Source organism: Lampris incognitus, unplaced genomic scaffold (assembly GCF_029633865.1).
Source record: "Lampris incognitus isolate fLamInc1 unplaced genomic scaffold, fLamInc1.hap2 scaffold_441, whole genome shotgun sequence".
Lineage (NCBI taxonomy): Eukaryota > Metazoa > Chordata > Actinopteri > Lampriformes > Lampridae > Lampris > Lampris incognitus.
In genome coordinates, this window is record NW_026611400.1 from 11,753 (window position 1) to 33,159 (window position 21,407).

Consider the following 21,407-nt stretch of genomic DNA (forward strand, 5'->3'; position numbering starts at 1 on the left):
GCGCAGTATTTAGCGACCTTATAATCTACATTTCCCTCCTCTCTTTTATTTTACAATCTAATTATGTTGTTCGGTCTTGTCGTGTTGTTCTTATGTAACACACCACTGCCCTTTCTGCCATTTTGAATGACTAATATTGGTAATTTGACCTTATTCAGCATCAATATAAGTGGAGTACTGCCAGTAAAGCCTCTGAATGGCGCTGTTATGCGTTAAGGTTTATGTTGGTGTTGGTGTTGTTCAATAAATGCACATGGTCTCTTTCTGATAACTGTCATAACATGGACCTCCGTCTTTAATCCAAAGGGGGCCCCATCACGGTCCTCGAACCACAAGTATTCATAGACTCACTCTAACATAGTTGAATGGTCTCTCTCTCCGCCAATGGCGTCTTTACCTCGCTCGCTCTTGAAATGCCAGTTAATATCCCTCTCTCTCTCTCCTAAATGCCAATACTCGCTCTCTCTCATCGTGGGGGGGCTGACGACAGGCACATAACGTCCTTGGCGGTCTGTGGTTCTGCTGCGGAAAGCCGGTGTTTTCCATCATCCCTCTCTCGCTCGCTTTCCCTATAAGAGCAAAAAAACAAAAAAAAAACAACCCAGGCTCCGCGTCCTCGGTGGCTGTAGACTCATTCCTCCATGTGATGAACGCGGTGAAAACACTCCGGGCTCACAGTACTCCAGTGTTAAGCAGCACATATGAAGGTGTTTTTATTAGGTTTGGCTACGTGCAAAAAAGTTGCCTCTTGCAAAAGCGAAACAACAGAAAACAAATTAAACGCTCAGGCGGGGATAACTGAACAGGCAGGGCGGTATGGCACAAAACACTTAAGGGACGGTAAGCAAAAATAATGGAATCTGTTTGTACACCATTAATTTACAAAATATAATAGACTTTGTATAAAATGTATTCATATATATATATATTCTCCGTCATTGTTCTTTAACTGAAGTTGTGTCCTGTAGGAACAGTCTTTGCCGGGAATATTCTCCTTTTGCCGCTCGGTACGGACAACATGCCGTCCTATACATTCACTCGTTGCACATTTGCAGAGTCCTTTTTTAAATTCCTTTTCCGCTAAAGTGTCACTTCGCTGAGGTAGAATATTTTTATTTGTTTGTTTTGGTCGATTCTCTTCATGAAAATAATAAAGACAAAAAGTTCGGCTATGTGTTCATCCTGCCCTGGTGGACAGCATCAGTCCTGCTGGTGTCGTAGGGCTGTTCATAAACACCGGCGCTCTGCTCCGACCTGGGTTCCGCGTACTGCCGGCTCCCTTCCTGGTCTGAGTCGGGGTCCAGGGCCATGTAGGGGCTCTCCGGCTGGTTCTGCCCGCTGTGAGACGCCGGAGGCGAGGCCCGAGGACCCGAGGACGGCTCCGTCTGGGGCTTCCAGGGTGCCTTCCCAAAGGTTCCTGATTGAGGAATGGGGAGAAGGGAGGCTGTGAAAATCACATCCCGTTCACGTTCATAGCCAAGTCTAACTAGTAAGAATCCAACTGACATGGCTTCATTAGGCTTGGCCCCAAATACTCAGATATTTGTTCAGCAGCTTGGTATTCAGACATAATTGAAGTATTTGGATGTTTTGGGTATTTTCATTTCTGGACAGCCGCATCAGGAGTTTTTCTAAACAGCATCTGAACTGACTACCCTGTCCTACTCCTCTTTCCAGACTAATGAGTTGGGAAAGTGGACAACATGTGCAGCGGGTCTAGTTGGTTGACTACCCTGCTAACATTTCTAGCTAGCCCACCAGCAGTAATCCCAGCAGTCATTGGGCAGGAGTATTTTTTTTCCTCAATCAACTATTGGAATCTCCCATGAATGTTGACTGTGCTCTCCAGACAGCTAGCGAGAGCAGGTGCCACGGTTCAAACCTACCCATGAAGGTGCTGGAGGGCGAGAGCCTCTCGTGTGGTCGGCCATAGTCGCCGGCGTCTCCCTCGTACATGGACGGCGGTCGGTCGCCGTGCTGCTGCGGAGGAGCTTGGTGGAGGCTGGCGTTGGGGAGCTGCATCAGGAAAGTGGAGGCGCAGTGGTCGAAGGGGTCGCTCAGCGTCCCCCCGCCATGTTGGTAGAGGTCCCTCATTTTCGAGCGGGTCAGACTGCCGCTGTACGAGTCGATACAGACGGGCCTTTGGTCGAAAGCACAGCCTAAAGTGGAGAAGAAACAGGAAGTTAAACATCTAATACATAAATTAGACCTCACCCAAATTCTGCAATGGTTCAAGATCAAAAAACAAACGTTAATTTTAAAAGAAAAATGCAAGTCTTGGTTGATAAAATGTGACTTAATAGTAAACTGCCCCCCCCTTTTCTCTGAATTGTACTTGGCCAATTACCCCACTCTTCCGAGCCGTCCCGGTTGCTGTTCCACCCCCTCTGCTGATCTGGGGAGGGCTGCAGACTACCACATGCCTCCTACGACACATATGGAGTCTCCAGCCGCTTCTTTTCACCTGACAGCGAGGAGTTTCACCAGGGGGACGTAGTGCGTGGGAGGATCACGCTATTGCCCCCAGTTCCCCCTGAACAGGCACCCCGATCGACCAGAGGAGGCGCTAGTGTAGTTGCCAATTGTGTCTGTAGAGACGCCCGACCAAGCCGGAGGTAACATGGGGATTCGAAACCGGAGATCCCCGTGTTGGTAGGCAACAGAATAGACCGCCACGCCACCCGGACTGCCTCTCATTTTTTGCTTTGCATGGATACATAACACGACTTATTCAAATGTAATAAGAATTGTGGTCAAGACGACAAGGGGAAGGGGACTCAAGTGCGATTTCGTGCAAAATTGCGCGACTAAGCCGTGACTATTTTAACATCGCAGCATTGCCTCTGAATCCCGATGTTAAACCACAACGACCAGATGCTGTGAAGAGGTCTGACGTAGTGACTTCTCCATCTGTGAATGTCTGAATTTGAACTGATTGAAGTTACACTCAGTAAGCAGACCCATGTTTAAAGCTTTTGTAACACGTGGGACTCAAATGCATTTTGTTGTACGTTTTCTTTGGATTATTGCAGTTTTCACATTTTACTGCAGATAAGGGATGGAGCCATTGCATCAATATATAACTGTGATATTTGAAAAAAATCATAATATACATCCAATTGGCACTAAAATATCGCTGTAATAATGAACTGGGACATAACCAGCCTTACAAGTCAGCATCATGTCTAAGACAGAACATTGTGTCTGAGAGGGAAATAAGGTCTGGTGTCTGTCTGCACCTGTGAACGCTTCAGACGGCTCGGCGGGGAACACGTCTCTGCGGAGCAGCGAGCCGATGGGACCTTGGTAATGGCAGAGCAGAGGGTCAATGGCTGCCTCCATATCTGCTTCACTTCCTGTGTCCAGCTGACACAAACCTGGATGAAACAGAGAAATGACCAAGTCAAGGACAGATTGGTACAAAAAAAAAAAATAGTTTGAGGCACATCAGTTTTTCTTTCTTTTAACTCTTTTCTCATTTCACTGATTTCTTTTTGTTACTTATTTTACATAATTTCTCCTGCCTTTATTCTGCCGGCACTTCCAACTTGCTCTCATATAAAGCAGATTGCATTGTATGTTGATGCAAATCCTGTGCGACATAAGTAAAAGTCTGAGCGACTGCTCGACATACAGGCAAACAAGAACTGAATTTACATTTTTATGTGAATTTCGTTTTTGATGTGAATTTTGTGTTTTTATGTGAATTTTGTGTTTTTATGAGAATTTTGTGTTTTTATGAGAATTTTGTGTTTTTACGTGAATTTTGCGTTTTTATGTAAATTTTGTCATTTCGAATGAAAAAGGCTTGACGAAAACGGCAAAAATGGAATAAAATCCTAAGTTTGCATCAATGTTTTTATGCTCACTTGAGGTAGACGAAAGTTTTATTCGATAAAAAGAAACTTGATAAACTGCAGTGGAAACACATTTGCTGAATTAAAAAAAAAGAAACCTAAATAGAATTCAATCACACGATCAGCTGCTTCATCTTAACTGGTCCATTTCTCTGGTGGGTGTTGAAGTATGGACATGTGACGTAGCACATGTAGGCCTACGTTCAGAGTTCTATTTGCTCGGACGGGTCAGATGGAAAAGCGCTTTAGTTGGCCTGGTTTTGTTTCTGTGAAAGCTGAGTGGTGGTGTTGAATTTGTACCGTTCATGTCTCTATGCTGCAGGTAGAAGCCGCTCATCGATGAGGCCATGTACTGGTGGCTGCTCCCACTCTCAGACGGGATGTAGCCATCCTGTCTGTCGGCCAGAGTTCCTTGGGAGGACAGGTAGCTCGGGATGTCGGCGGGAAGGTTGGTCTCATCTGCAAACAAAGCGCAAAGGCTCATTAATACCCGTTCATTTATTTCAAAGCAACATTCAATACACCAAATTCCAATGAGCAGCTATAAAAGCAGAGTTAATCTCAGCTTCTTATGTCTGAAATGGCGGGTTGAAGTTACTTATCAAATACATTTATATTTACTCGTTCAGCAGATGCTTTTATCCAAAGCAGCTTACAAGACTCAACAATTAGCAGATAATCCCTCCCCCCTTTTCTCCCCAGTTGTATTTGGCCAATTACCCCACTCTTCTGAGCCATCCCGGTTGCTGCTCCTCCCCCTCTGCCGATCCGGGGAGGGCTGCAGACTACCACACGCCTCCTCCGATACATGTGGAGTCGCCAGCCACTTCTTTTCACCTGACAGTGAGGAGTTTCACCAGGGGGATGTAACGTGTGGGAGGATCACGCTATTCCCTCCCCCCCGAACAGGTACCCTGACCGACCAGAGGAGGCGCACATCCGGTTCCCCAGACACGGCCAATTGCGTCTGTAGGGACGCCCGACCAAGCCGGAGGTAACACGGGGATTCGAACCATGTTGGTAGGCAACGGAATAGACCGCTATGCTACCTGGACACCCGCATCAAGACTTTTGGAACATTGTTCGCTTTTCTTACTCGCGGACGAGAAAACCAGCCAATGGCACATCCCCTTAATTCCTTTTGACACTTTCAATTGTCCCCATTTCTCAAACAAATACACAACGGCGAGACACATCGTGTTGCTTGTTAGCGCTTGACTTGTGTTCTTAGGGTGCTCCCCATAGCCGTGGCAGCACACGCCACCCTGGACTGTACCTTTAAAGTATGAAGGTGCTGAAAAATCACCACTCGTTTCAAAACTACAACTACACAACTTGGCAGATGAGTATATTTCAATTATCATTCTTATGTCATGTCTATTCAAAATAGAAAAGCCTGGTTAAATATTTACGTTGTCTTAATTTACAGTGGTACGCTACTGCCGTTTTACAAAACAAACAAGCCAAACTCAAGCTTGTCGTTCTAGAAAGGGTACCGATTTTTGAAATACCGCATTCCCTGAAATGCTGGCGAGTGATGAAAACTACGACCCCTCCCCTGTCCGGCAGCTCACCTGTGTTGGTGACGCTGCAGTCTTCGTTGCGTCGCCGTGTGTGGTAGATGATCACCACCCACACCAGCGAGGTGCCGACCACGCAGCACACCACCGCGATGATCACGATGCCCACCGTGGTCCAGCCGTCCTCGTCCGACCCCGCCGCGCCTGACATGCCGACGCCCCCGACCCCCGGCACGCCGGAGTCGCAGTTGGGGTTGGGCAGCACGGCCAGGCGCACATTCCCCCTCTCCGTTCCCAGTGTGTTGGACATCTCGCACGTGTACTTCCCTGCATCGCCCTCGGCCGCGTCCACAATGATGAGCAACTGGTTAGCGGCGGCGAAAAAGTGGCGCTCCGTCACCACCAGGGGGCTGTCGTCCTTGGTCCAGTTGAGCCGCGGCGGGGGGCTGCCGCCGGCGATGCACTGGAGGACGGCGGTCTCACCTTTGGCCACAGTGCGGTCCACGAGGGGTCGCAGGAAGGAGGGTGTTTCTGTTTGCAGAAGGTTTAAATAAAATGACAGGTTAGAAACCATAACCACATACACATGCACATGCACGTACACACACGCACAATTATATTTATCGCAAAAAAAACTGACAGATCGATGGATAGACAAACACCGGCTTCCTCTCACATTATAGTTCCTCATGCCCGCAACGCATCAAATCATATTCCACATATTATTAACTTATTCTGCTCATAAAACCAACAGTAACTTCTTACTTATCAATCATTCATATAAGAGACCTCTGAATGTGCAACGCCGAGTGTCTCCAACCTACAATGGTGCTCACTTACGGGACAGACATGCAATCATTCTCACTCAGTTAACGTGGAAACGTGTTCATTATCTCAAGCTGCTCGCTGAAACATCCGGCTCGTTCATTCTCACCCAGAACGGTTAGCGTAGCGTTGGCGGAGATGGCGCCGGCTGTGTTCTGGGCGGTGCAGCTGTAAACGCCGATGTCCTCCGTCTTGACGTCCACGATGAAGAAGACGTCGTCCTCGGGCATGACGTGCATGCGGCGCTCCCGGGCGGCGGGGAAGTCGGTTCCGCCGTCCTTCTGCCAGGCGATCTGTGGCGAAGGGTGGCCCACCGCCGCGCACTCCAGTCTGGCATTGGCTCCAGCGCGGATGCTGAGGTCCATGGGCATCTTGGTGAAGGAGGGGAGCACTGGAGAGGACACACACAAAGAAAAGGTCGAAGCGTTTGCACGGTAGCGATACAAAGTGGGAAGGAGGGCAAATTGAAACGAAATGGTTTGGAGGACGGTCTCCATCTAAGATGGGTGATCTATCCGGCGGAAAAATACATGCACAGGGAACAAGTGAGAAGAGAAACGGAGACAAATACACAGACAGACAGACAGACAGACAGACAGACAGACAGACAGACAGACAGACAGACAGACAGACAGACAGGCATGCAGGCAGGCAGGCAGGCAGGCAGGCAGACAGACAGACAGACAGACAGACAGACAGACAGACAGACAGACAGATTAAATGAAGCTAAGTGGGCCAAGATAGACAATATAAAACATAAAGACATATTGATAAATCTAATGTCTGTGGATGAACTCAGAAATAATGAAAGACAGACAGACAGACAGGAAGACACCCAAAAAGACAGGCAGACAGACAGACAGACAGACAGACAGACAGACAGACAGACAGACAGATTAAATGAAGCTAAGTGGGCCAAGATAGACAATATAAAACATAAAGACATATTGATAAATCTAATGTCTGTGGATGAACTCAGAAATAATGAAAGAAAGACAGACAGACAGACAGGAAGACAGACAGACAGACAGGAAGACACCCAAAAAGACAGACAGACAGAGAGATAGCTCAAAACACAGAGACAGACAGAAACACTGAGATGGGCACAGAGATGGACAGACAGACAAAAAGAGACAGCTGTACCTCGATGTACCTCCATCTACTCACTGGTTAGCCATTTTACTTTGCCAGCTCTCTCTCCCTCCACTTACTGTTGACGGTGAGCTTGGCCTTGGTGGAGTAGGAGGAGCCGAAGTGGTTGGAGATGACACACTGGTAGCGGCCCTCGCTGGAGAACTCCACGTCGCGTAGCTGCAGCGTGGTGGTGTACTCCGTCACCTCCGTCTCGCCTCCGGTGCCGCCGGGGGCCCGCAGGTGAGCCTGGTTGTGGACCTCCGCGTCGTTCAGAACCTCGTTGTCCTTCTTCCACGCAAAGGTCATGGGGGAGTCGCTGGAGCTGGCGGCCGTGCAGATGAACGTGACGTTGGTGCCCTTGATGGCCGACTGGGTCTCCGGCTGCACCGTGATCTGGGGCTTCGGGAAGTCATCTGTAGAAAAAAAAGAAAACTGATTTTAATTGCATTATTTTAAAAAGGAAACGATTATGATTTTCAACATCATGTCTATGTACAGGGGCGGATCTACAGGGTGGCAACAGGGGTGGCAGCTGCCACCTCTGGGACACAGTCTTGCCACCCCTTTGCCACCCCAGGAAAAAATCTCTAGATCCACTACTGTCTATGTATATATGCTGCAGGGATGACACTCCATTAGCAGCCATAATAATACTGAGCAGCTTCCGGAAATCGTGTCCGCCGATGACGCCGCTGGCGGACAATCCTCGGAGGGGAAAACTACAAACACTTACTTCCTGTTTTGCCACTACCTTCGTTGGGCTACGTCGAAATAGACTACACCTTACGAGAAAATACCACTAACAATGCCACATACAGCCACCGAATGCCATATAAAGATGGCAATTTAGAGATTCGGAGGTGTTTCAGAGACACGAAGAAGACTGCTCAGTACTATGGCTGCTAATGCAGTGTTATCCATATATATATATATATATATATATATCCATATATATATATATGTGTGTGTGTGTGTGTATATATATGTGTATATATGTGTATATGTGTATATATATGTATATATATATATATATGTATATGTATATCTCCATCCATTATCCAAGCCGCTTATCCTAATTAGCGCTGCAGGATGCTGGAGCCTATCCCAGCAGTCACTGGGCAGCAGACGGGGAGACACCCTGGACAGGCCGCCAGTCCATCACAGGGCCGACACATTCACACCTAGGGACAATTTAGTACAGCCGATTCACCTGACCTACATGTCTTTGGACTGTGGGAGGAAACCGGAGCACCCGGAGGAAACCCACACACGACCCGGGATGACCCCCAAGGTTGGACTACCCCAAGGCTCGAACCCAGGACCTTCTTGCTGTGAGGCAACTGTGCTATGTGTGTGTGTGTGTATATATATATATATATATATAGAGAGAGAGAGAGAGAGAGAGAGAGAGAGAGAATGTTGTCGAAAACCATATTTATTTCCCTTTAAATTTTGTTCATGCTCTCTTTTACACTTCAGGCGTTAAATTTCTCCGTGTTCTGATCACTCGGCTTTTATGTTTTGGCTGTATGAAAATACACTAAATAAAACCCTCTTAATGAAGTCAGTGTTCTGGAAAGTCCAGTAAGGCCAAACTGGCTCATATGAAGGCTTCTTGGGGGTGGGTGGGTGGGTGGGTGGGGGGAACTTTCCCGAATTATTCCTTTTGCAGCTCTCTCTGACAAGCAAGTAAGCAGCAGAAACGGAGACCTTCGCGAGTTTCCATGATGTTCCCCGTAGAACGTGGACTCATTAAGGAGTCACGGAGTCGGGGGGGAAAATACTCACCAATCTGGGTCAGATGGTAAAATGGAAAACCTGTCACGGTAAAGACCGTTTTTGTTTTTTTTTTTAACAACCGCTACAGGACGGCGCTCAGGCAAATAAATGTTGTGTGTGTGCGTGTGCGTGACTAACTTACCACACACAAACTCCTCTTGGCTGACGGCGAACACACTCTTGCCCTTGAGCATCTGGGGATGGGCGCAGCTGGCATTGACATAGGGCAGGAAGGCTTGTTCCACCACCCACGGAGACAGCCACTTAATCTGGCAGTCGCACAGGAGGCTGGAGGTATTCAGGTGCCTGGGAGCAGAGCGGGAAAGGCAGCGAGCTCGGTGTGGGGATCTCCAGAAAGACAAAACGTAAAACTAGCAAGCTAATTACCGACTATCCCAAACGTTCCTTTGGCCTTTCGCCAAATGAAAACATTCCCAGATTCTTGGATATATAACGAAGGTACACTTAAGACGCTCCGCCTCCTAAAGCCGTCCCGTCCTCGTGTTCTCATGGAAGCGAAGCAAATTCCTCGCTTCGTTACCGGGCCGATCGGCGCTAATCTGTTAGTCGAGCAGCCGTGGCCGAGCATCGGGTCTTTAAAGCGAAACATATCCACCCTCCCCCACCCCACCCCCCCTTTTTCTCCCCAATTGTACCCGGCCAACTCTTCCGAGCCGTCCCGGTCTCTGCTCCACCCCCCTCTGCTGATCCGGGGAGGGCTGCAGACTACCACATGCCTCCTCCCCATACATGTGGAGTCGCCAGCCGCTTCTTTTCCCCTGACAGTGAGGAGTTTCACCAGGGGGACGTAGCGTGTGGGAGGATCACGCGATCCCCCCCCCCCCAGAAAAAGTGCCCCGGGCAACCAGAGGAGGCGCTAGTGTAGCGACCAGGACACCTACCCACATCCGGCTTCCCACCCACAGACACGACCCATTGTTGTCTGTAGGGGACGACCAACCGAGCCAGACGGAACATGGGGACTCGAACCGGCGATTCCCGTATTGGTAGGCAATGAAATAGACCGCCACGCTAGCCGGACGCCAGGTTGGAAAAAAACTTAATGAAACTCAGAAGTGAACCATCTGCAGACGGAGCCACATCTTCATGTTCGGTACCAGTTAGACTGGGGGAACTATGTTGGACACCGAGTCGCGTTCTCGCACTCCTTCAGCAGATGTTTTCGACCCGTTTGGGGGGAAAAATGTTTCCCAAACACACAAAACCACAGAAAATGACCGGTTAAGACGGATATTCTTCCCACACCCCGTCTTGGATGGGACGCTTTCTTTGTACTCACAGCTCCTCCAGCTTCTTCATCTGCGAGAAGGCATTCCCCTGGATCGACATGATCGCATTGTTGCCCAGGTCTCTGAAGAGGAGGGGAGGAAGAGGAGCAGTTTAGTAGGATGACCCGAAACTGTATAATCACAGCATCGTTTGGCTGCTTATTTATTGCTCGTTTATTAGGCTAATTAGCATGCAGCGAGAAAGCCTCTGGGACGGGACGGGAGGGGGGAGGACATATAGTACATGATTAACAGCCTGTGGAAGGAGGAAGAAGGCAGGTTTGGGGCAAGCTGTTGTTTTCTCCTCTTTTATTTATTTATTTATTTATTTCCTTCTGCCGATCCAGGGAGGTGCTGCAGACTACCGCGTGCCTCCTCCCATACATGTGGAGTCGCCAGCCGCTTCTTTTCACCTGACAGTGAGGAGTTTCACCGGGGGGGGGGGGCGTAGCGCATGGGAGGGTCACGCTATTCCCCCCCAGTTCCCCCAACCAACCAGAGGAGGCGCTAGTGCGGCAACCAGGACACACACCCACATCCGGCTTCCCACCCGCAGACACGGCCAATGGTGTGTGTGTCTAGGGACGCCCGACCAAGCCGGAGGCAACATGGGGATTTGAACCGGCGAGCCCCGTGCTTGCTTAGTTTGACCAGCAGCCAAGAAAAAACAAAAAAAACAAAAACAAAAAAACCCCCCAAAATAACGGTATTCATTTTACTAAGGCAAACGTTTGTTTCCATATTTCTGACTCCTTTTGTCTTTCCTTCGTGAATGTATGGGCTGCTGGACTCACGAGATAATTACTGTTTTAGTTATTGGTTTGCAAATATCTCGCTCTCTATAGACACATGATGAGATTAAAAAATAAAAAAACAAAAAACCCCAGAGAGAGGAGAAGGCTCTGGGAATAAGTAACGCGCGTGTTGCGTTAATCAAGAGAGGCTGAATTTGGCACCGCTTTGAGTTGAGACGCAGCCGCGAAAAAAAAAAACTCCCCCAAAAAAACTTAATTAGAATCAAACGCAGCTGTTCTCCAACTACCGCCAACACACAACACACATGTGGATGTACACACGCGCACACGCGCACACGCAGGGTTCTGACACGCTCGCCCGGGTGATCGATCCGTTCTGGCACACGTATAAAGACGCTAATGGGCCGTTTGTTCCTCAGCCCACATCAAGGCGGCAGAAGGAGGAGGAGGGAAGAGCGTTTCTGGGCCGGACCGCCGTAACAAACAAACTCCCTCAGAACTCGCCGATTCATCCCGCCCTTCGTTTACGGCACAGATCTGCTTTTTTCTTTTTTTTTGGAGGGTTTTTTTTTTTTTTGGCGGAGACGGCGAAGCGAAACACGAGGACGACTTACAGGTGCGTCAGCGTGTCGAGGCCGGAGAAGGACTTCTTGGTAACCGAGCGGATCTGGTTCCCTTGTAGAAACCTGTGGGGGAAGAACAGCGAGGGGTTCATTTTCCAATTGTTCACTCTAGGAAATTTTTTTGTATTTTGCCGAACTTTGACCCCACCCCGACCCGAGTCACACGGCAAAAGTAGTTTCTCATGCGCGCTTTCATCATGTGACGAAAGAAGAGAACCGAACTCACAGCTGCTTCAGCTTGTCCAGAGCAGAGAAGGGCCCGTTCATGTCCTCGATGGTCCAGGAGATTTCGTTGTTCTGGAGGTCCCTTTTCCCCGAGAAACAAAGACACACAAACACACACACCGCACCATAAAACCTCCACACCCACAGCAAAACTGCACTTCCGGTCTTCATTAAAACTCCTGCGGCTTCTACAGTTCGTGTGGAAAGAGGCGAAACTCCAAAAGGCCGTAAAATCAAGACTCAAAGCGGCCCCGTCACCCGGAGGACGTTTCCCTCTCGCCGGGGCCTTAAATGCGCGCGGCGGCGTTTCCGTTTCCGGCCGACGAGAAACAAAACACGTCTTCACGTGCAAAATGTTTTACAGGGAGGCGCGGCGACGCCGCATGTGATCGACTTCCTGTTGTGCTCTAAACATCATCCGAGAGAGCGCACGCACGGCTCCGCTGGCGCTCGGCGTTCAGACTTCCAACGTCGGCCATTCCCTGCACCCCCACCCCCTTTTTTCTCCCCCATTGTATCTAGCCAGTTACTCCACTCCTCCGAGCCGTCCCGGTCGCTGCTCCAGCCCCCCTCTGCCAATCCGGGGGGGGGGCTGCACACTACCACACGCCTCCTCCCATACGTGTGGAGTCGCCAGCCGCTTCTTTTCACCTGACAGTGAGGAGTTTCACCAGGGGGCGTAGCGGTTGGGAGAATCATGCTATTCCCCCCAGTCCTGCCCCCCCCCACCCCAAACAGGCGCCCCGACCGACCAGAAGAGGCGCTAGTGCAGCGACCAGGACACATGCCCATATCCGGCTTCCCACCCACAGACACGCTCAATTGTGTCTGTAGGGATGCCCAGCTAAGCCGGAGGTAACATGGGGATTCGAACCTGCGAGCCCCATGTTGGTCGGCAACGGAATAGACCGCTATGCTACCCAGATGCATCCAGTGACAAGTTTGACCAGACCTTTTAAGGCCAAACTGCAAATTCTAAACAACCAAAGTGCAGAGGGATGAGGAAAAGATGCTGGAAGCCAATTTGCATAATCACAAAACACCAACGACACATCAGATGGCGACAGTAACTAATGGGATGACACAAAATGTACAACACTAACCAAGCGGCACAAACAAAAAGGCTAATTTCTCGTGTTCTTGCGTACTCCGATCCTTGCAAGTTTGCTTTTTTCCTCCTCGACAAAAGTTGAGAAGGACAGTCCAGACGTCCATCTGGAAATGTTTGGTTTTTGAGAATTCGCAACCAACTCTTCATCACCCCCACACCTCCACCTTCACCCCCGCCTCCACCCCCCAAAATGGCTAGTTTCCTCCTTGGCCTTGGCATGTCTGGCTATAACTGACTGGGGGGTTAAGGAGCACTGGGAGGGGGAGGAGGAAGAGGAGGGAGGGAGGAGGGGTTGACGCCCAGAAACTTTCCCTATCCACCTAGCAGCACACCTGCCCTCTGGTGACCCCACCAGAGCAGCTCACATTTGGTTTCATTTACCAGCCCTGACCCGGCGGGCGGGGGTAATAATGATGCCTCTCTGTGGGAAAGGGGGATGGGTGAGGTAGGAGGAGACGTGGGGGTGGAGTAAGGGGGGGCGGCCTTGCTGAGGTCGGCGTTGTGCCTGCGAGAGGTTTTTATGTGCATGTGAAGGGGGAGAGAGACCACAACACATTAATCTCCCTCACATACCCAAAACAAATCAGCCAGAGTAGTTCCACTCAAGCAGAGGATTGATTGGGGAGGGATGGAGGAATGGAGGGAACAAGCCTTTATGGAGTGCTAAGTGTTTGTAAGGCCCTCTCCGTGCATTTATGCCTGACGTCACCGTTAGCCGAAAAACAGTCCTCGCTCTCGACGAGCGTTTCGCTGCAAAAGCCAAACTTTAAAACCCCCCAATACTCCCAAACTCACAGTCAAAAACAATTACCAAGACCAAAAAAACAACTACATTCACTTTCTGCCTCACTACATTTGTTCCAGTATTTTAAGGTTTAGCTTTTTGGTCTTTACTGGATAGGAGCGCATGGAATAAGAGGGAATTCGGGAACGGAGAGACCAAGGAAGAAAAGCAGCAAACTGACCATACACGGCACTGACTCGTACACCTGACCTGCCAAGATACCCCGACACCGGCTTCATTTCCATTAGCAGTGTATTTATATGAGTATTCTTTCATTTTACTCACAGCGTCTGTAAGTGGGAGAGGCCACGGAAAGCCCCGTCAGCGATGAAGCTGACGCGGTTGTTTCCGATATGAAGTTCATCCAGCAGACTGAGTCCGACGAAGCTCGATTCCTCCAGTCTGGACAAATGGTTGGAGGAGAGGTCCCTAAATAAAAGAGAGAAAAAGCAAACCAAAGTGAGAAATACACACAACAGGAGAGGCAAAAAAAGACACGTTTTCTCCCATTTCAAGTCAGTCGCCGTGTTTCTATCAAAGGGTACTGAAGTTGTGATCCCAGAATATAAAAAACTCTCTTATAAGATCCCATTTTCCAGTTCGCTTAAGGCGGAAAACTTGACGTGATGATAAAGCGATTACGACACGAGCGATGAAACGGTTATTTCTAATCGCTCCGATGGACAGTACTTCGTATCGACCGTTCTTCTTCTGGGAGCCTTCGTGGTTGCAACGGGTTAAACCACCAACCCACCCGAGAGACACACACACACACACACACACACACACACACACACACACACACACACACACACACACACACACACACCGGCTACGCTAATGTGGCGCACAGCGATGGCAACCTCAACTTTGGAGGGACGACCATAGTTAGGGCTGAAAGCACGACCGGATAAATAAACAGAAGAAAACAGGAGAGCGTCATCAGCGAACGAGGGTTAAACCTGCCGGGCTGGGACCGGCAACTCCACATCGGTTTGCTTTCGGTGATCCTCCATCCTCTGCCCGCTCGGCTCGAGAAGAGCCGGAGTGACTCCCTTTGGACAACAACGCTGAAACGTTTACTTCAGAGGAAAACTTAGCGGAGGATTTTACCTGGCGACGGGAGAAGGAAATCAGCCCGTTGGCCTTTTCTTCACCTTCTTCCGTTGGGAAGATTTCAGTACAGACAGGCTGGGCCTGAGTAACTGACCCGCTCATATTCACCGACCAGCCTAAAAATACCCAGGCGTTCACTGAAAACGTGCCCTGCGGCAGCCCGGTGCTGATTTATCGCCCGCCTTTCGAGTTGTGCTGATCGGTGGACTCATCCGCCGAGGAGGTCCGGATGAAACCCGGCGGTGAGACGTGTAGACACAGCACGCACACGAACCCGGCTCGACACAACAGAGACAACAAACAAAAACTTTTATCTTTCCTCTTCGCCGCCTCACACTTTAGCACACGGAGTACTCCCCTTCACTTACCGGCACGCACACACACACACACACACACACACACACACACACACACACACACACACACACACACACACACACACACACAGACACACACACACACACAGACACACACACACACAGGGCCAAAGGGTGTTCGGTGTTTTGGCACACAGCCATGATGTTGGCACTGACTCTGGCGGTGGACAAAGAGAAAGTGCTTTTTGTGTGTGTGTGTGTGTGTCTGTGTGTGTGTGTCTGTGTGTGTGTGTCTGTGTGTGTGTGTGTGAGGACAGCAGAGTGTGAGGAGAGGCAGGAGGGTGAGAGAGAAAAAGTGTCTGGAGCTCAGAGTGTGAATGGAAAATGGAGGACAAATTTGGGAGAGCAAGATAGCGAGATAGAGAGAGGGCGAGAGAGAGAGAGAGAGAGAGCGAGAGAGAGATAGAGAGGGCGAGAGAGAGAGAGAGAGAGAGAGAGAGAGAGGGCGAGAGAGAGAGAGAGAGAGAGAGAGAGAGAGAGAGAGAGAGAGAGAGAGGGCGAGAGAGAGAGAGAGAGAGAGGGCGAGAGAGAGATAGAGAGAGAGGGCGAGAGAGAGAGAGAGAGAGAGGGCGAGAGAGAGATAGAGAGAGGGCAAGAGAGAGAGATAGAGAGAGGGCGAGAGAGAGAGAGAGAGAGAGAGAGAGAGAGAGAGAGAGAGAGAGAGAGAGAGATAGAGAGAGGGCGAGAGAGAGAGGGCGAGGGCGAGAGAGAGAGAGAGAGAGAGAGAGAGAGAGAGAGGGAGAGCGAGAGAGAGAGAGAGGGGGAGAGAGAGAGCGAGAGAGAGATAGAGAGAGGGCGAGAGAGAGAGAGAGAGAGAGAGAGAGAGAGAGATAGAGAGAGGGCGAGAGAGAGAGAGAGAGAGAGAGAGAGAGAGAGAGAGAGAGAGAGAGAGAGAGATAGAGAGAGGGCGAGAGAGAGATAGAGAGAGGGCGAGAGAGAGAGAGGGCGAGAGAGAGAGAGAGAGAGAGGGCGAGAGAGATAGAGAGAGGGCGAGACAGAGAGAGAGAGAGAGAGAGAGAGAGAGGGAGACGGCTCAGAAGTTATGTAGAGAGACAAAGACAGAAAGAGAGCAACAGAAAGCGACAGACAGACAGACAGACAGACAGACAGAAGGACAGTGGCGAGAGAAAGAAAAGGAGACAAAGACAGAGAGATAAAGACAGCGGAGGGCGAGAGACAGAAAGGGCGAGACACGAAGGGTGAGGGAGAGAGAGGGCAGAGTGGTGAGAGAGAGAGGGTTCCCTCACAGCTGGCTGAGCTTCTGGCAGAACTCCCAGGCGTCGGCTCGGATCCTGCTGATGGAATTGTGTCCCAGGTGGAGCTGCTGCAGAGTCAGCAGGCCGTACAGCCAGCCCTTACTAACCTCCGTCAGGTTGTTGTACTCCAGCTGCCTGTAGGACCACACACACACACACACACACACACACACACACACACACACACACACACACACACACACAAAAGTGAGAACACACACATGCACATAACAACGTGTATATACACAGACGCACACACACACATGCATACATGAGCATGCACAGACATATAGATACACACATAAACACCACAAAACACACACACACACACACAAAAGTGAGAACACACACATGCACATAACAGCGAGACACACATGCATGTGTGTATACACAGACGCACACACACACGCATACATGAGCATGCACAGACATGCACAGACATATAGAGACACACATAAACCACAAAACACACACACACAAAAGTGAGAACACAGACATGCACATAACAGCGAGACACACATGCATGTGTGTATACACAGACGCACACACACACATGCATACATGAGCATGCACAGACATGCACAGACATATAGACACACACACACACACACACACAAAAGTGAGAACATACACATGCACATAACAGCGAGACACACATGCATGTGTACACTACCGTTCAAAAGTTTGGGATCACCCAAACAATTTCGTGTTTTCCATGAAAAGTCACACTTATTCACCAACATATGTTGTGAAATGAATAGAAAATAGAGTCAAGACATTGAAAAGGTTAGAAATAATGATTTGTATTTGAAATAAGATTTTTTTTACATCAAACTTTGCTTTCGTCAAAGAATCCTCCATTTGCAGCAATTACAGCATTGCAGACCTTTGGCATTCTAGCTGTTAATTTGTTGAGGTAATCTGGAGAAATTGCACCCCACGCTTCCAGAAGCAGCTCCCACAAGTTGGATTGGTTGGATGGGCACTTCTTGAGCAGATTGACTTTCTGGAGCATCACATTTGTGGGGTCAATTAAACGCTCAAAATGGCCAGAAAAAGAGAACTTTCATCTGAAACTCGACAGTCTATTCTTGTTCTTAGAAATGAAGGCTATTCCATGCGAGAAATTGCTAAGAAATTGAAGATTTCCTACACCGGTGTGTACTACTCCCTTCAGAGGACAGCACAAACAGGCTCTAACAGGTACTATTTAATGAAGATGCCAGTTGGGGACCTGTGAGGCGTCTGTTTCTCAAACTAGAGACTCTAATGTACTTATCTTCTTGCTCAGTTGTGCAACGCGGCCTCCCACTTCTTTTTCTACTCTGGTTAGAGCCTGTTTGTGCTGTCCTCTGAAGGGAGTAGTACACACCGGTGTAGGAAATCTTCAATTTCTTAGCAATTTCTCGCATGGAATAGCCTTCATTTCTAAGAACAAGAATAGACTGTCGAGTTTCAGAGGAAAGTTCTCTTTTTCTGGCCATTTTGAGCGTTTAATTGACCCCACAAATGTGATGCTCCAGAAACTCAATCTGCTCAAAGAAGTGCCCATCCAACCAATCCAACTTGTGGGAGCTGCTTCTGGAAGCGTGGGTGCAATTTCTCCAGATTACCTCAACAAATTAACAGCTAGAATGCCAAAGGTCTGCAATGCTGTAATTGCTGCAAATGGAGGATTCTTTGACGAAAGCAAAGTTTGATGTAAAAAAAATCTTATTTCAAATACAAATCATTATTTCTAACCTTGTCAATGTCTTGACTCTATTTTCTATTCATTTCACAACATATGGTGGTGAATAAGTATGACTTTTCATGGAAAACACAAATTGTTTGGGTGATCCCAAACTTTTGAACGGTAGTGTATATACACAGAAGCACACACACACATGCATACATGAGCATGCACAGACATGCACAGACATATAGAGACACACACACACACACACACACACACACACACACACACACACACACACACACACACACAAGTGAGAACACACATGCACATAACAGCGAGACACACATGCATGTGTATATACACAGACGCACACACACACATGCATACATGAGCATGCACAGACATGCAGACATAGAGACACACATAAACCACAAAACACACACACACACACACACACACACACAAAAGTGAGAACACACACATGCACATAACAGCGAGACACACATGCATGTGTGTATACACAGACGCACACACACACATGCATACATGAGCATGCACAGACATGCACAGACATATAGAGACACACAAACCACAAAACACACAAAAGTGAGAACACACACATGCACATAACAGCGAGACACACATGCATGTGTATATACACAGACGCACACACACACATGCATACATGAGCATGCACAGACATGCACAGACATATAGAGACACACACACACACACACACACACACACACACACACACAAAAGTGAGAACACACACATGCACATAACGAGACACACATGCATGTGTGTATACACAGATGCACACACACACATGCATACATGAGCATGCACAGACATATAGACACACATAAACCACAAAACACACACACACACACACACACACACACACACAAAAGTGAGAACACACACATGCACATAACAGCGAGACACACATGCATGTGTGTATACACAGATGCACACACACACATGCATACATGAGCATGCACAGACATATAGACACACATAAACACCACAAAACACACACACAAGTAGAAACAGAAAAACACGCACACAAGGTAACATTCACAATATGACACACAATCTAATACAGTAACACACACACACTAACACACTGGAGACACACACAGGCAGTTGTGGGGGGGACCTACAGCGTTTCCATGTTGCCGAGGCCCCAGAAGGCGCCGTCCATCAGGCGGCTGATGCCGTTCCTCTGCATCTTCAGGGAGCGCAGGGCGTGTAGCCCGTGGAACGTCAGGCCCTCCACCCTCCGCACACGGTTCCTGCTCAGGTCCCTGGAAGGCAGAACCACACACCTGCACCGTCAGAACCACACACCTCCACCGTCAGAACCACACACCTCCACCGTCAGAACCACACCTCCACCGTCAGAACCACACACCTCCACCGTCAGAACACACACCTCCACCGTCAGAACCACACGCCTCCACCGTCAGAACACACACCTCCACCGTCAGAACCACACCTCCACCGTCAGAACACACGCCTCCACCGTCAGAACCACACACCTCCACCGTCAGAACACACACCTCCACCGTCAGAACACACGCCTCCACCGTCAGAACACACACCTCCACCGTCAGAACCACACACCTCCACCGTCAGAACCACACACCTCCACCGTCAGAACCACACACCTCCCACCGTCAGAACACACACCTCCACCGTCAGAACCACACACCTGCACCATCAGAACCACACACCTGCACCGTCAGAACACACACCTCCACCGTCAGAACACACACCTCCACCGTCAGAACACACACCTCCACCGTCAGAACCACACACCTCCACCGCCAGAACACACGCCTCCACCGCCAAAACACACACCTCCACCGTCAGAACACACACCTCCACCGTCAGAACCACAACACCTCCACCGTCAGAACACACGCCTCCACCGTCAGAACACACACCTCCACCGTCAGAACACACGCCTCCACCGTCAGAACACACACCTCCACCGTCAGAACACACACCTCACCGTCAGAACCACACACCTCCACCGTCAGAACACACACCTTCACCGTCAGAACACACACCTCCACCGTCAGAACACACACCTCCACCGTCAGAACAGACACCTCCACCGTCAGAACCACACCTCCACCGTCAGAACACACCTCCACCGTCAGAACACACACCTCCACCGTCAGAACCACACGCCTCCACCGTCAGAACACACGCCTCCACCGTCAGAACCACACCTCCACCGTCAGAACACACACCTCCACCGTCAGAACACACACCTCCACCGTCAGAACACACACCTCCACCGTCAGAACCACACGCCTCCACCGTCAGAACACACACCTCCACCGTCAGAACACACGCCTCCACCGTCAGAACACACACCTCCACCGTCAGAACACACGCCTCCACCGTCAGAACCACACACCTCCACCGTCAGAACACACACCTCCACCGTCAGAACACACACCTCCACCGTCAGAACCACACACCTCCACCGTCAGAACACACACCTCCACCGTCAGAACACACACCTCCACCGTCAGAACCACACACCTCCACCGTCAGAACCACACGCCTCCACCGTCAGAACACACGCCTCCACCGTCAGAACACACGCCTCCACCGTCAGAACACACACCTCCACCGTCAGAACACACACCTCCACCGTCAGAACACACACCTCCACCGTCAGAACACACCGCCTCCACCGTCAGAACCACACAGCCTCCACCGTCAGAACCACACACCTCCACCGTCAGAACCACACACCTCCACCGTCAGAACACACACCTCCACCGTCAGAACACACACCTCCACCGTCAGAACCACACACCTCCACCGTCAGAACACACAGCTCCACCGTCAGAACACACACCTCCACCGTCAGAACCACACAGCTCCACCGTCAGAACACACACCCACCGCCAAAACACACGCCGCCTCTGCAAAGACAGCAGCGGCCACCATGACGACGCCGGGTCAGGCGACCTTTATCGATACCGCCCTTTTAAATATACACATCTTGTTTGTAGCGACAGAAAAGGTGGTATTCAAGTGACAGTTAGGACG

The 21,407-nt window shown here is 49.7% G+C and overlaps 1 protein-coding gene across 1 annotated transcript; it reads right to left on the reverse strand.

Annotated features, from left to right (window-relative positions):
• Positions 1-453: 453 nt before the first annotated feature.
• Positions 454-20,531, reverse strand: lrig3 (leucine-rich repeats and immunoglobulin-like domains 3; the record flags this gene model as incomplete). The annotated part of the gene is made up of 15 exons (XM_056302076.1): positions 454-1,417; positions 1,887-2,159; positions 3,240-3,377; positions 4,158-4,316; positions 5,432-5,908; positions 6,312-6,593; positions 7,414-7,749; positions 9,258-9,421; positions 10,416-10,487; positions 11,774-11,845; positions 12,009-12,089; positions 14,188-14,331; positions 16,643-16,786; positions 19,496-19,639; positions 20,232-20,531. Coding segments are annotated over 15 exons (3,034 nt in total), but the record flags the coding sequence as incomplete, so codon positions are not given.
• Positions 20,532-21,407: the final 876 nt, after the last annotated feature.